Source organism: Filicampus tigris, chromosome 2, assembly GCF_054856515.1.
Source record: "Filicampus tigris isolate MCC_2025a chromosome 2, RoL_Ftig_1.0, whole genome shotgun sequence".
Lineage (NCBI taxonomy): Eukaryota > Metazoa > Chordata > Actinopteri > Syngnathiformes > Syngnathidae > Filicampus > Filicampus tigris.
In genome coordinates this window covers 2,161,655-2,175,197 of record NC_141218.1, presented here as the reverse complement: position 1 = coordinate 2,175,197, position 13,543 = coordinate 2,161,655, and the positions used below count along the sequence as shown (strand labels likewise).

The 13,543-nt window shown below is 46.8% G+C and overlaps 1 protein-coding gene and 1 long non-coding RNA gene across 7 annotated transcripts in view; one reads left to right on the top strand and one right to left on the bottom strand.

Annotated features, from left to right (window-relative positions):
- focad (focadhesin) overlaps nt 1–13,543 on the bottom strand; it is a 26,992-nt gene extending 13,449 nt beyond the window's left edge. For 2 of the 6 annotated variants that reach the window (XR_015085755.1, XM_086024029.1), the window contains exons 1-16: nt 13,317–13,538; nt 12,110–12,158; nt 11,450–11,508; nt 10,345–10,419; nt 10,008–10,162; nt 9,843–9,941; nt 7,220–7,321; nt 6,915–7,134; nt 6,410–6,619; nt 6,234–6,321; nt 5,462–5,655; nt 4,748–5,011; nt 2,728–2,832; nt 2,501–2,602; nt 2,299–2,426; nt 980–1,109 (exon numbers count right to left, since the gene is read on the bottom strand). Coding sequence is in view for 5 of the 6 variants with exons in the window: in XM_086024029.1 (XP_085880155.1) it covers nt 980–1,109; nt 2,299–2,426; nt 2,501–2,602; nt 2,728–2,832; nt 4,748–5,011; nt 5,462–5,655; nt 6,234–6,321; nt 6,410–6,619; nt 6,915–7,134; nt 7,220–7,321; nt 9,843–9,941; nt 10,008–10,162; nt 10,345–10,419; nt 11,450–11,508; nt 12,110–12,134 (1,956 nt within the window). In the remaining variant the exon portion in view is untranslated. Of the gene's footprint in view, nt 1–979; nt 1,110–2,298; nt 2,427–2,500; nt 2,603–2,727; nt 2,833–4,747; nt 5,012–5,461; nt 5,656–6,233; nt 6,322–6,409; nt 6,620–6,914; nt 7,135–7,219; nt 7,322–9,842; nt 9,942–10,007; nt 10,163–10,344; nt 10,420–11,449; nt 11,509–12,032; nt 12,159–13,316 lie in introns of all 6 variants that reach the window. The other 4 variants (XM_086024032.1, XM_086024031.1, XM_086024028.1 and 1 more) reach the window with 4 other exon arrangements.
- Nucleotides 788–6,058, top strand: LOC147150788 (uncharacterized). The gene is made up of 2 exons (XR_015085758.1): nt 788–1,102; nt 5,457–6,058. It is a non-coding gene; the product is annotated as an uncharacterized LOC147150788 (long non-coding RNA).

Sequence of the window (13,543 nt, the reverse complement as noted above, 5' to 3'; positions counted from 1 at the left end):
TGATAAGTGCCCTCTGACGAGCAAAAATGTAAACATACAAGTGAGCTTCAGGCACCCCACCGCTAGATGGCGCCAGTGAACTCCATCGCAAAGTTCACGTGAATGTACAAGTGCTGTTGTGTTTTGTACTTTGGGGCTGCCGTTTTCCATTTGTTGTGCAGGTGAGCATGCAAAATGCCTTCAAATAGTAAGCAGGTCTTCAAAAAAGATGGCATGTGTGCTTGCTTTAAGATGGCATCGCCACTCCCAGTCGACGTTTACGGTGAGACGAAACATAAAACCACAAGAATAAGAAGTGTATTTACCTCAACTGCATAACTTTGCCTTACGAACGTCTGCTACGAGTACATAACATGGAATGCCACAGATGTGCTCAGGAAAGTAGCATTGATATCAAAGAAGTTCTTAACCTTTAAACAGCTTGTGTTTGAACACAAACAGTGCAGCAACTAACAGACATAAAATACACTATTTTTTATGCTCTGAAAAAATTATTAATATTACCATCTTGGTTTGGGACTGAACAATTAATAGAATTCATAACACTAATTGGATGATTTTTAAAAAACAAAACAAAAATAGCCCTAGTTTAGTTGCGAGAGTTTTACAGCATCTAATCCACATGTATGATGTGGATGCATGGATTATACTGCCCCCCGGTGGCCAAGGCACAAGCAGAAGGAGCAGCACATCCACCGAATTGAAGCAAAACAAACGATTTTAATTCTTTACATTCCGTTCGATTATGGTTAGAGAGTTTGTTTCGATAAAGTACAACACTGTCGAGTTCTATTGTTCCTATTCAAAAAACAAACAACATTTTGGCGGGAGTGGAACGGATCAACGGCATTTCTGTGACTTTGTTTTGGGGAAAGTTGAGTTGACGTAATGAAACGAAAACAAGTCCAAAGTCCAAAGTCAAGTTACAACTATTGGGCTTGGAAAGATGAAGGAGAGTGAAATGGGTTTGGTGACCCACCTCGGCGCGGCACAGCTCCCGCAGTCCTTGAAGGGCGAGCACGGCGGGGGTCACCAGGTGCTCGTCTCGGCTGCACTGCTTCAAAGTCGCCGCGATGGCGGCCAACATGTCGCTTGCGTGCTGGTAAGGCCTGACACACAAACGCAAAAGTCATGACAAGGTGCGGCAAAACTCTGCCATGATTCAAGATTACCTCTCACACGCCACCGAAACGCTCTCACGCCAACTAGTGAATGTTTTGGGATCACCTACACTACTCAAACTCTCTCACATTCACACTACAGCAACACTCTCATGCACTACCATTTTTTTTAACTCAAATTCACTACTGAAAAACTCTCACACAAAGAAACGCCCACACACAACTGAAACACTCTCATTCAGTCCTGAAGCACACAACTGAAAAGCTCTCACACAAACAACAGAAACAGACTATTAACTTTTTTTTTGGCTCATTATAGATTTTTTTTCCACTCATATACACTACTGAAATGCTCTCAGGCATACGCTACTAATAACCTCTCATAGACTGTACACTACTGAAACACACACACAGCTACTGAAAAGCTCGCATTTACTAGTTAATTGCTCTCACACGGACAAATGTTTTTTTTTCCATTCACATAAACTACAGGAAGGCTTTCACACGCAACAGAGACGGTCTCTCACACACAGGTCAAACACACATGCACACTAATAAAACACACTCACTACTACATTTTTTCCAATCACATTCCCTACAAAACACTCTCACACAATGGCAATTTCTTTTCACTCAAATGCACTAATTAAATGCTCCGAAATGCACATCACTTAAACACCAACACTACTGAAAAGGTCTCGCACATGATCTATCACACTCACTCACACACAACTGATACACTCTCACACATCCAACTGAAATGTCGTCATACAGGCAAGAAAAACGCTCACACACACGCACAACAGTTGAGTTTTTGGTCTTACATACAACACTGAAACGCTCTCATACACAATACTAAACTGCTCGCACACGACTGCAACGCTCTCACAACCATTACGGAAATTTGGTTTGCTTATATAAATGACTGAAATGCTTTCAGAGTCCCCAGTAAAATGCTCACACACACTATGGAAACACTCACACAAAAGTCTCGAAGTCTGAATTTGTTTTCGGTCACACATACACGCACCGCTGAAATGCGTACCCTCGTGTTTTTATTCGAGCGTATTTCAGTAATGCGCCAAAAGGATTTTGTTACGAGAGCGTTTCATGAGAGCGCGCGAGGGCTAATCCCCAAGGACGCTCCCGACGGCGGGCACGCGTCGAGCGATGAGACCTCTCTCGGCAGATGTCTCGAAGGGTGGCCGCCCGGGCCAGCGCTTGCTCCCACTGGCTTTCCTTCCCCATCACCACTCTGTTGTCCGGCTGAGCCAGCAGACGCTGAAGCTCGGGGTAAACGCGCTCCTGTCGGGAGGGCGGGGACGGGTCACGCAGGCCGAGCACGCCGACGCTGTCGCCATTTTGTTGAGTGGCCCCACCTGTTTCGTCCAAAGGGCGGCGGTGAGCCGCACTGCCACCGCCCTGAGTTTGAGGTTGCTCGCGAGCGTGCCGAGAGTCCGCAGGAGCGCGGGCACGCAAAGCTGCAACACAAAAGACATTTTGTCCCCAGATATCTACCGTAGACACCGACATTGCTGTTTTAACCCGAGTTTTTTTTTTTTTTTTTAATCCAAATGTAAATGTAAATCTACTTGGCAGCAAGTACCTTGTGGGTGCCGAGGCTTGGCAGGCAGTCGAGCACCGCGTAAGTCAGGCTTGGATCTTTTTCTTTCCCCAGCTTGAAAAGCAGCAGCGGAAGAAGGGACGGGACCTGCAATACAGAAACCATGGCTCAAATGACCAAGTCCCGTCCGTTGGTGAACTCGGTGCTACATTTAGCACTGACAAGTGATGTTCGTTAGGGTTTCGATCAGGGCTCTTGAGAACAGTCTGATAGTCGTGCGTGTTTTGGGTTGGAGGCCCGAATTATCTTTGGCCGGACGGCGCATTACCTCAGAATGCATTGATAGTCTCGAGAGTCCATTGTAGTCTTCACTGACTCATGACATCCAGTTCCTGATGGAGCGAAGCAGCCCCAGAAATAAGAAAGATCCGTTTTTATTTCACCGGACGGCACTTTTCCTTCCAGGCTGCCTCGATAGTCTCCTATCATTTTTCTTTTCTTCTTTAAAATAATTCTGCCGGACCGCCAAAATGAAGCAATGGCCGATTTTCATTTGCTAATAATCACAAAATCGTGATTTAGCATTAGTTGAGGTTGGTGCATTTGCGTCTGTCTGTGACAGAAGGGAGCCAACAATTTTGTGTACATGCAGACGTGAGGTGCTGGGCTAGGCTGAGGAGAACAATCCAATTTGTCAACAGGCTCCCTCCACGAGATAAATGCCCGGTGCAAGTGGCACTGTGGGAGCAATTAGAGCAGCAGGGGAATCCTCTTAACGAGCAGCCCTGGCACCGCCTGTTATTTCACATCATTGTCTGGACCTGGAGTGACTCACATTGCAGTCCCACAGGCTCAGAGGGAAGTCTGTCAGTGGCAGAAGGCCCGCAAGCTCAGCGCAGCAAGTTGCTTTTTTGGGGCTCAAATTTATCGAAGAAAATGCGCATGGAATGCCACTTAAAGTAGCCAATGGAGAGCCAACCAAGACTGGAACCGGAGCCCGACATGGATTCACATTCTTTCAGTAGCTCGGAGACTGCCAAAAAGCAGTAAGACCTGAACAACCAAGTGCCACTTCAACCAACTAGTGGTGCTGCATGATAAACAGAGGTGGGATTAAGTCACATATGTCTAAACAATTAGTCTCAAGGCTTTACCTTCGACTTTCAAGCAGGGCCAAAGTTACTGAGGCAAAAATCAAGTCGAGTCTCCACTAAATTTCGAGTTAAGTCGTCACTTGATGATGGTATGCAACTTGTAAGGCAGTCGAAATACTTTACAGCACTCACACATTAGCCACTTTGCACTCAGTATCTGTTTCTCGCGTTAGCTAACTACACTGACACATTGACAAATAATCACACTTTTTTTTGTCATGGTACGTTTAAGTTTATGATTGCCAACTCAATTTAAAGTATAAACGACACAAAGCTTAGTGGCAGTTTGAGCAGTAATCGGCCAGTTAAATTGAGAAGCTAACGCAACTTAGCTGTCTTTGTGGGTTTTGTAGCTTGCGTGTTGAATTGGATTTTTGGGGGGAGCGGGGGGGCAGCTCCTTTTCATTTCACATTTTGAATTGGTCGGTGGGTATTACCAATAGGTTAATTTTTGAATGGGTTGATAATTCAGATTTAACTCAAAATTCACTTTTTTTTCCCTTCGATCAAAGAACTGATTGCTCAATCAAATATTTAAAACTTGATAAAAGTCTATCTTCTGCCAAAATGTTTCATTTCTGAATTATTTTAATGATATTTTGCATGGCCATATTTGACTATGACAAAACAAAACGTTCATATTTATGCTTGAATTAATTCCCAGTAAGATCTCATCTTGTGATATCTTGGTGCCAAGGAGCTGTTAAAGTGAGGGGAGGAGCTTCATTTAGTAGCAGATTTTCAAATGTAAACAGGCAAGTCTTGTCAAATCACGTAGTTCAAGTCAAGGTCAAGTTGTGTCTTTGATAAGTTTTGGCTAACTAAGCAAGTCCCAAGTCCGAAAAGCGACGCAAGCTAAATCATGAGGTCGGCATGGCAGGTTTCTAAGCCGATTCGCCAACGCTCACCTGGTGGGGGTCGGCTGCCGCAATGGCCCGGACGGCGTCCAAAGCCAACCGGCAGACATCCTCCTGACCCGTGAGGAGGAGGTGGCTGACGATGAGGACGAGGGAGCTCGGCAGGCGCCGGTCTGACGGCGACAGAGCCGAGGCGAGCGAGAGGAGCCAGTCGACGGCTGCCGATGGGTGATGGACCGCCTGGCGTAGCGTGGACACGGCCGCTCTCAGTTCGCTGAACCAGGCAGTCAGAAGAAGCGCCTCTGGCAGATGAGACTGACAACAAGGAGAGGTTTGTCTTCATCTCGCCTCATGGCGGCACAAAAAGAGGTTTTCGGCTAATTAAGCGATTTTACATTTGTTTACATTAAAAATGAAGCCAAATGTGTGACCGCATAAATTTAGCTTAATGCTAAAACACAATGAAAACTGTCGTAGACGGGCTAACAAAACTAGCATCCATGTTGTGCTAGTTATAAATCCTTCAACAATGAATATTTGGATTTTGATATATAGTACCGGTACTATGCAGTAATATATAGCTGATATAAAGTACCGAAGAGTACTATTTTTCTTTTTTAAACTTGTTACAAACATTTTGGTCTGTACTTTTTTGTGGGGGGGGCTAGATTCATGGCAAATGCATTCATTTTAATGGGAAAATGTGATCTGACATGTGAGTGATGTGAGTCACACACGTGAGCGACATTTTGCAATTCAGGGTACCTGTTGGGGTTGGGCGGTCTGCTTTGTGACGCTGTGGAGCACGCTCTGAGCCAGCTTCCGGTTGAGCTCGTGCGTGCGGCGCTCTGCAAGCGGCTCGCTGAGATCCGAGCAAGACAGGAGCTGCAGCACGGGAAGAACCAGGACCGGACTCAGCCACTGGCAGAACTCGGTGTCCTCGGGCACTAAAGTTAGCACTTGAATGTGGACAGAAGGTTGTGGAAGTGAGCCAAAAATCCAAGCTTTGGTTTTACATCATTTTAATAATTCAATTTGTTGTGACCAATTTTGCATTCATACACACTGTATCTGGAAACTATATACAAATCTTTGCACCATTTCAATCGGGAGATCAAGAACTATTGGCTTGTGAATGTCTATGCTATATCTATGGAGGATATATACGTGAGTATGCATGTATATACAGTACGCGTCTGTATACGTACTCTGTATATGTCTACCTGCATATAAATGTCTGTATTTGTGTGACCCGAAAAGATTTGGATTAGGAAATTTGAAATGGATTTTTGAAGAAGAAAAGGCCAATGAGTATAATGTTTTAATCGATGTTCTTAACCCAATAAACTAGTTATCCCTCAAGTTGCATTTGACTCTGTAAGAAAAATTGGGACCTGTTTTTGGGGCTCACTCTGTATATGCATACACATATGTACTGTATCTGTATGTACCTCTATGTCTCGTGAGTGTATATATACGGTATGTATATGTTTATGTTTATACATACATACATATATATATATATTGTTTTTTTTACCGAGACTGAGCAGGCTACTCTGCTGCGCTGCGGGGGCTTCAAACAGGAGCAAGGCCAGACCCATTAAGAGCTCATCAAAAGGCAGCTCCTATAAACAAATGCATCACCATTCTTCTCCGTAATCTTAGTCTCGACATCACAAATGCTGATTAAACACACAGGTGGCGCTGGCTGACCTGCCGGCATGTCGGGATGAGCTCCGTCATCGAGCGGACGAGAGGTCGACAGTCTCCACTGAAGCCGAGGCAGCGCTGACAGGCGCAGAGCAGCCGGAGCAGGAGACGCACCCTCTCGCTCCGCCACGGTTCTTGGCGCTTCTCCGACACACCGGGAAGCAGAGCGCCGATCAACCAGTGCAGCTCCAGCACCGCCTCCGCGGAGTCCACCTGCCCAGGACAAATATTCCAAGGGTTTTTTTCTGCGTCTCAAATTTGGAGGCCGCTGCCTCCGGCTCGAAAACCTCTGACATCAGGGAAACTGTTGTTATTCCGTTGGCAACTTGAAATGGACATTGTCGCATGATCGTGGTCACAGCTGGAAGTCGCGCCTACAAACGTCCAATTAGAAATGATGTATTTTGTCAACCGCTGCAACATTTTCACAATGCCTCAATTTGAGCCAGGAAAAACCCTGCTAAGGCAGCACTCATTTCTACGTCAGCGACACTCTGCTCTCACTTACCGGCACGTGCGGCACCAGCCGGCAGAGGCACCGGAGCAGGCTGTCGGAAACCGGCGAATTCCGCTCCGCGTGCTGAGGGGCGGTCGCGTCGACCGGCTCTGCGGGGAGCAGCGTCCGGAGGAGGCCCTGTCGGAGGAAGGCGTGCTCGGGCCGCCTCCCTGGGTCGCAGTAGAGGTAGCGAAGAAAGGGGGCCAGCATGGCCACGTAGGCGGGCTCATTTCTGGTTCATCGCACACAACACGGCAGGCAGCCATTACTAACTGCCCGCAATAGTCGATTTGGGATGTGACGTTCAAGGTGCTTGCCTGTCAACAGCCTGCTGAACAAAGTCAGCCATCACTGCGAGAATGGCGGTCTGGCAGTCCGGACGGTTCTCCAGAGCCGTTATGTACGGGTGGGGATTATTCCTATGGAAATAAAAGGACACAACAGGACAGAGTGCTACTTTTAAAGTGAGTGGAAATTGTTGCGTAATCATTCATTACTTTTCAAGTCTTGCCTGCGAATCTGCGAGCCCATCAAGTCCAGACTAAATACTTGCAGTCGAATCCGAGTTGAAGTCTTGCGGGTCACCGAACGCTCCCCCACAGGCCCACTTCAACAAATCTTTGGTCCCATCAATCCACACGGAACAAAGTTCAGCGACCGAGACTGACTGGCCGCGCTCTCTTCTTTGCACTCTGTCGCTTTTTTGTGTGTTTTTTTTGAATAATCTCCAACTGATAATCTTGGTGGCCATGTTAAACACTCCTCGGGTGGCCCGACGTCTCTCATCCCTCGCCGCGTCGCTCCTGAACTCTCATGCATCAACCTCTCGCACCATTCCCGAACGTTCCCATGTCTCGGGAGGCGTTACAACAAACACGCGTTCATCACGGAGGATACGTTACAGACCCATCAGCTAAAGGTCAAAATCCACGATAGACACCATCCACCGGTAATAAACATTTTTTCTAAATAGTTGGAACCCTCCCATATACTGTAGAACTCCGCTCTCCGTTTCACCACTATCTTGTGGCATCTATAGACAATTACGAACCACGTCAGTTCTTTGCAGATGTTCGCAGCAGAGCTCGGTCCCACTGTGTACTGTAATAAGTTAACAACCCAGAAAATGATCAGCATAAACCGCAGGATTTGGCGATGTAGTGGTGTGCAAATGATGCAGCACTGGAGGCCACTTTGCTTCCATTGAGAGGCTGCATGTCAAATATTTTGACATTCCCATGAAGATGGGACTGCAGAGTCCCATCGGCAGGGTAGACCAGATGGATTAGGAGTATTTTGGGAGCGCCGAATTGGGCCAGACCAACTCCTGCCAACGGGACACAAGTGTCTCCGGATTTCGGTTTGCAGATTGCGCAGGACGCCGGCGAGCAGACGCTTCACAACGGCCGCCAGTGTGCGTCCTCCACGAATCCAGCGGCACCGACGGTGACCCAAGCGGCAGTGCCGGGGCCAAGGCACCGATGGCGGCCGGCCCCCCTCAAAGGCATTCATCTTCCCACCGGGGTGGCAGACGGACGCAGAGAGCGGTGAGGGAGCGGCAGAGACGAAAGAGGACAAAGGAACTGGAAAGAATGGGACTGGTGAAGGACGCGGTGGTCGAGGAAAGAGGAAAAAGGGAACGACAAAGCAACTACGCTTTTTTAGGAACTGCTTGGGCAGGGGCAGAGATGCGGGGATCCACGGAATACTGCAAGAGCGGCCTGAAAAAGTATTTGCACACTTTCTCAATTTTGGGGGGGGAATCCCAGGCCTCCACGCAATCTGTTGACAACCTTTTCCAGACTGACGAATCACGTGGCTTCTAATTTTACATCATGGGACAATGCCATTCTTTTTGAGAGCTAGTGGGCGACGTGACTTTGTCTGACAGGTACAATGATTTCTTGATTGCTCCCTTTAATGGTATTCAAAAGAGTCACTGAAAGCAATGTTTAAACTGTGCTTGAAGTGGAAGTCAACCTAAAACCTTTCTTTAAAATATGTTCTCTGCAGCTCCACGAGTCTAAACACGGCATTCTGAGTGATTCAAATGGTGTTTGTGGAATATGAGTGAAGCAGCAAAACGCACCCGTTTTCAGCCATCTGAGAGGGCGGCCATTTTGTCACTTTTGGCGACTGAAAATCACATCGAAGTTGCTCAGGGCTCGGGTAACGACCAATCACGGCTCGCCCGTCGTCTGAAGCCGAGCCATGAGTGGTCGTTACCTGAGCATCTGCGATGTCATCTTCAGTCGACAGAAGTGACAAAATGGCCGCCCCCTGAGCTAGCTAAAAACGGGTGCATTTCTCCTATTCCACAAAGGCAATATTCATCTGAACGGCGCGTTTCGACTAGCGGGCCTGCATAGAGCATGTTCTGGTCAAGACAATTTGGGGGTTGATTACCACGTTAATGTTACGGTGGATACTTCATGTTTATTTCTGAGAAAATGTGGAATTCTCTTCAATTCATTATTTCTGATCATTTTCTTTCATTTAATCACAGTTGTTAATGTTCAAACTGTAGATCATGTTACAGCAGCTAATAATAATACATGTAAGTTTTAGGAATAAAATCTGACTTGTTTTTGATGAACACTTGGGTCTGCGACACTACTTTATTCCAATATTGGTCATTACGGTGGAACTGAGAAGGGCTAACTATTTTTTCAGGTGTAAAACATTTGAGAACCATTGCATTAAATCATTAAACGCTTCTTCCCGGAACTAATATGATATGAAATTGCTACCTTGTCCAAAAACGGATGAAGGACATCATCTAGTTCAAAACATGAAAAAAGTCCAATTTGAAAGTGTTGCATCTAGAATTCAACCACATTTGAACTATAATTGGTTCCAGTAAATGAAGAGTTAAAAGAAGGTGGTTTTCACGGCTTTCAATTGGCAAAAATGGCCACGCCGCCGCTGTCCACCACTGACCTGATCTCGTAAGGACAAGCGAAGGGTGCGTCCCGGTCTCGGCGGTCCGCCTGCATCTGGAGCAGCTTGCCCACGACTTGAAGCAAGCCCTGGACGTTCCTGAGGACGGCTGCGGTCAAAAGCGGCACAAAGGAAGGAAAGCAAACGGCGCCGGACAATCTGTACCGCGCAGAAGGCAGCAGGTTGAGGACGCCGTTGAGGACGTGGTGCAGGTCGGCGTGGCCTTGATCCACCAGCAGCACGAGGGCGTCGCAGCAGGCCGAACGCACCAGAGCGCAGTCGCCGCAGCAGCGCTGCCACAGAGTCTCCAGTGCCGAGCCCTGGCGTGACGAGACAGCCGCCGCTTGAGCTCGCGCCGACGTTCGCCGGTCGATGGCAGGGACGGATTCACGCTCGCACTGAGCCCAAGCTGCCCGCACCGAAAGGCAGGCTGGCGTAGCGCGCCGCCGCCGCCGCCGCTGGCGCGCACCTGAAGCCAAAACAGTTCTTTGAAGGAACTCACCTGTGCGGGGGACACGCTGATTTGCCCCGTCTGGCCTTTCTCTTGAAGCACAGCAGCAACGAGCCTTCTCACCGCCTGCAAAACAAAAAAGGCAGCGATAGTGGAGACTGGGAGTTGCACCTTCATCGTTATACAGTGGAGGGAAAGATTCTTGGATCGTCTGCTCAATTTGTAAGTTAGCAGCTCACTTGGAAAGATATGAACAATTGTTTTGGTTTGTTGATTACGGTAGTGGACACAATATCAGTCAGTCAGTCACCAATGCCTCATACGCCAGATGGCAACTGGCTATTCATTTGTATTACGCACACCTGTTGTAGGAATCAAGTTCTTCTTACCTTCCAATGTTTTGACCACCATGAGCAAGGCAAACGGGCTGTCGAACGACATCCGGGACAAGACTGTAGAACAAGGCTGCAATGGCTTACAAAGCTAGCCACAAAAGACTGAAGACACAGACAGACTGCACTTGCCGGTTTGTGCGGACTCAAACGATATACTTCAATAGATTTGTCCCTGTTCCAAAAGAAAGCACTGGCTTTATTTACAAGAAGGAGAAGATGAGCGGGAACGAAAAAGAGAGTATGACTTTGTCTGATTTTAACGTCACGGCACGATCTGGAGGAGTTTCGGCATGTCGCTGAGCTACAGCTCCACGCAGACTACTCTCGAAGTCCTACGGGTTTCTTTTTTTACAGCTTGGGACACCGGCTACATTCACGAGCGATTCCTCCTCACGGCTGGTTTCACCGCGGGACTCGGGCCAAAATCTAATGACTCCGAGAAGGCCTCGGTGAAAAGACTGTGGTGTGTGAGCTTTTCCAAGTCCAAGAACACTGACGGATCGCCATCGTCATGGGTCTCCCGGCATTACAATGAGCCACAATATGGTGCCAGCCAGGACAAGAAACGTGAAGAAAGCATATTCAGCCCATGGGGCAACTCAGTCAACCTCCAGACCTCGACCCAATAGAGAACCGAAGCTTCGAGTTCCCAAGTGGCAACCAAGAAACTTGACTGATTCAGAGAGACCTTTGACAATAATCAATATACTGTACAACCATAGACGTCTTGGTTCCGCACTGCACACGCATTCGCAGCTCACCTGGACTTGTATGATGGGGCTCTGGAAGTCAAGTCGCACCTTTAAGGCCTCCATCACGCCTGTGAAAGCAGTAGAACTTGGTAAGGAACTCAATATTTTTCAGCATGGTCACGCGGGGATTGGCCCCACCCTGCCATTAAAAACAAGTATCAGGTGTCAGCCTGTGAAAGACGAGGGATGCGGCCACCTGTCGCCTCGCGCAAAGATTCAGAGGCCGCGAACGCTCTGAGGTATACAAGGTCCAGGCCTTTGAAAGGCCATCCCTGGCCCGCGTAGTCACATTATCGGCCTGAAGCCGCCGCATAAATCATTATCACATTGTTCACATGGCAACAGAACGGCGGACCCGCGTGCTCTCGTCTCACTAGGCCTGACACGAGCTGACTCAAATGTTCAGTAATCAGAAGCTGACAACGATTGCATCTGCTGTTTCAGCAGAAAAAAAAAGGAAAAAAGCGCTACGCTTCATTTACAAGTTGCAGCGGGAGCCACAGCGCACGTAAGCCGATATAACGGTTTAACATTACTAGAAACACAGGCGACAAGTCTAAACCCAGCACCCACCCTAAACAACCCAACCCACCCTCCAAACTGTTATCTATGTGATAAGCCAGTGTGCTCTACTGTGCAACAGCGGCACGCCGGCCCTCGGGCTCTCACCGCCAGGCTGCTTGACAAGCGACATGAGCAGGTAAGTCTGCTGCACCTGCTGCAAAAAAACATACCACAAAGAACAGGACACGTTTCAAATGCTCATTCTTGGACTGTCATTTCAAAATGAACATCTGTGAAGCTCGACAAGGTGCCCAAGTGTCTTTCTGCTATCAAAACATGCATCCTTGGTGTTTTACATTTCCAACTTTACTCGGTAAAGCCTCCAAGCGTTTTTGCATCGACGTGTTCGAGCGGTTTCGGCTGCATATTTTCCATACAGCTGAACAATATGGACCAGCAACTGCAAAGGTCTGCATTAGCGACAGATGAGAGGACAATGCTGCAGCACTAGTGGAGCCAACAGAGCTTTAGAAAGGACACCAACTAGGCTTTGCTGTGCACACTCCAAACACACAACATGGGAGTCTGAGAGGCCTCTCATCGTGGTCCACAACAGCCATATTATTGGAACTGTTAGAGCTAAATGAGGGCAAAATCCATCTTTGATGACAGACCAATTAAAGCCATTGACAGAAAACTACCCAAGCTTAGTTATAATAACCCCAAATTATGTTTTTTCAAAGCCAAACTACACAACATAGTCTACGCTTCATGTATCTTGAAGACGTTTTTTTCTTCTGTTTTATTATTACAAAACAAAACTTATTATTATTAGCACAGTGGCTCACTGAAAGAATTTTGCAGAACAATCCAAAATAAAAAACTCGCCGAGTGTGCCCAATAAAAGTGTATTGTATGTTCAAACGCGCACCGTTCCCATTTGCCGTTCGCGTAGAATAAAAGAAAGCTGACAAGCAAAATTTGTAACAATGGACTCATTTCTAAATGTGGTTCTGTCAAGCAAACTATCAATCGATGGAGTGGTGTAGTTGAGCATAATACATAAAACGCATATATATATATATATATATATATATATATATATATATATATATATATATATATATATATATTAAACGTATTCTTAAATTTGCTTTGTGATAACCGCTGCGACTGTAATAAGCCACCGTGAAGCTAACCAAATCTGCTAATAGCTACACCGCCTTCTATCAACGCGATCCTAATCGGCCTGTCAAGTCATGCAATATAATAACTATTGTACACTGGGCATTATAGTTCCACATTGAGTTATGTTAGCATCTCAATTAAAGCGGAATTAAAGTTTTTACTTGGACCGTGTGATAAACTTTACCTCATTCACAGACTCTCCAGAGCATGGAAGTACGGCAAGTAGCGAAGGTCAAATTTGACGATAGTTTAAGAGCTTTCTGTCATTAAAGCAAATAGTGATCTGGTCAACCTTGATTTCCATAGTGTTCCGTATACAGTGTCATATATTTGAAATTGATTTGTTTGAAATATACATGGCGACTTAACTTTTAATTTCGACAAAAACATGAAGTGTGTGTCGGATTTCGC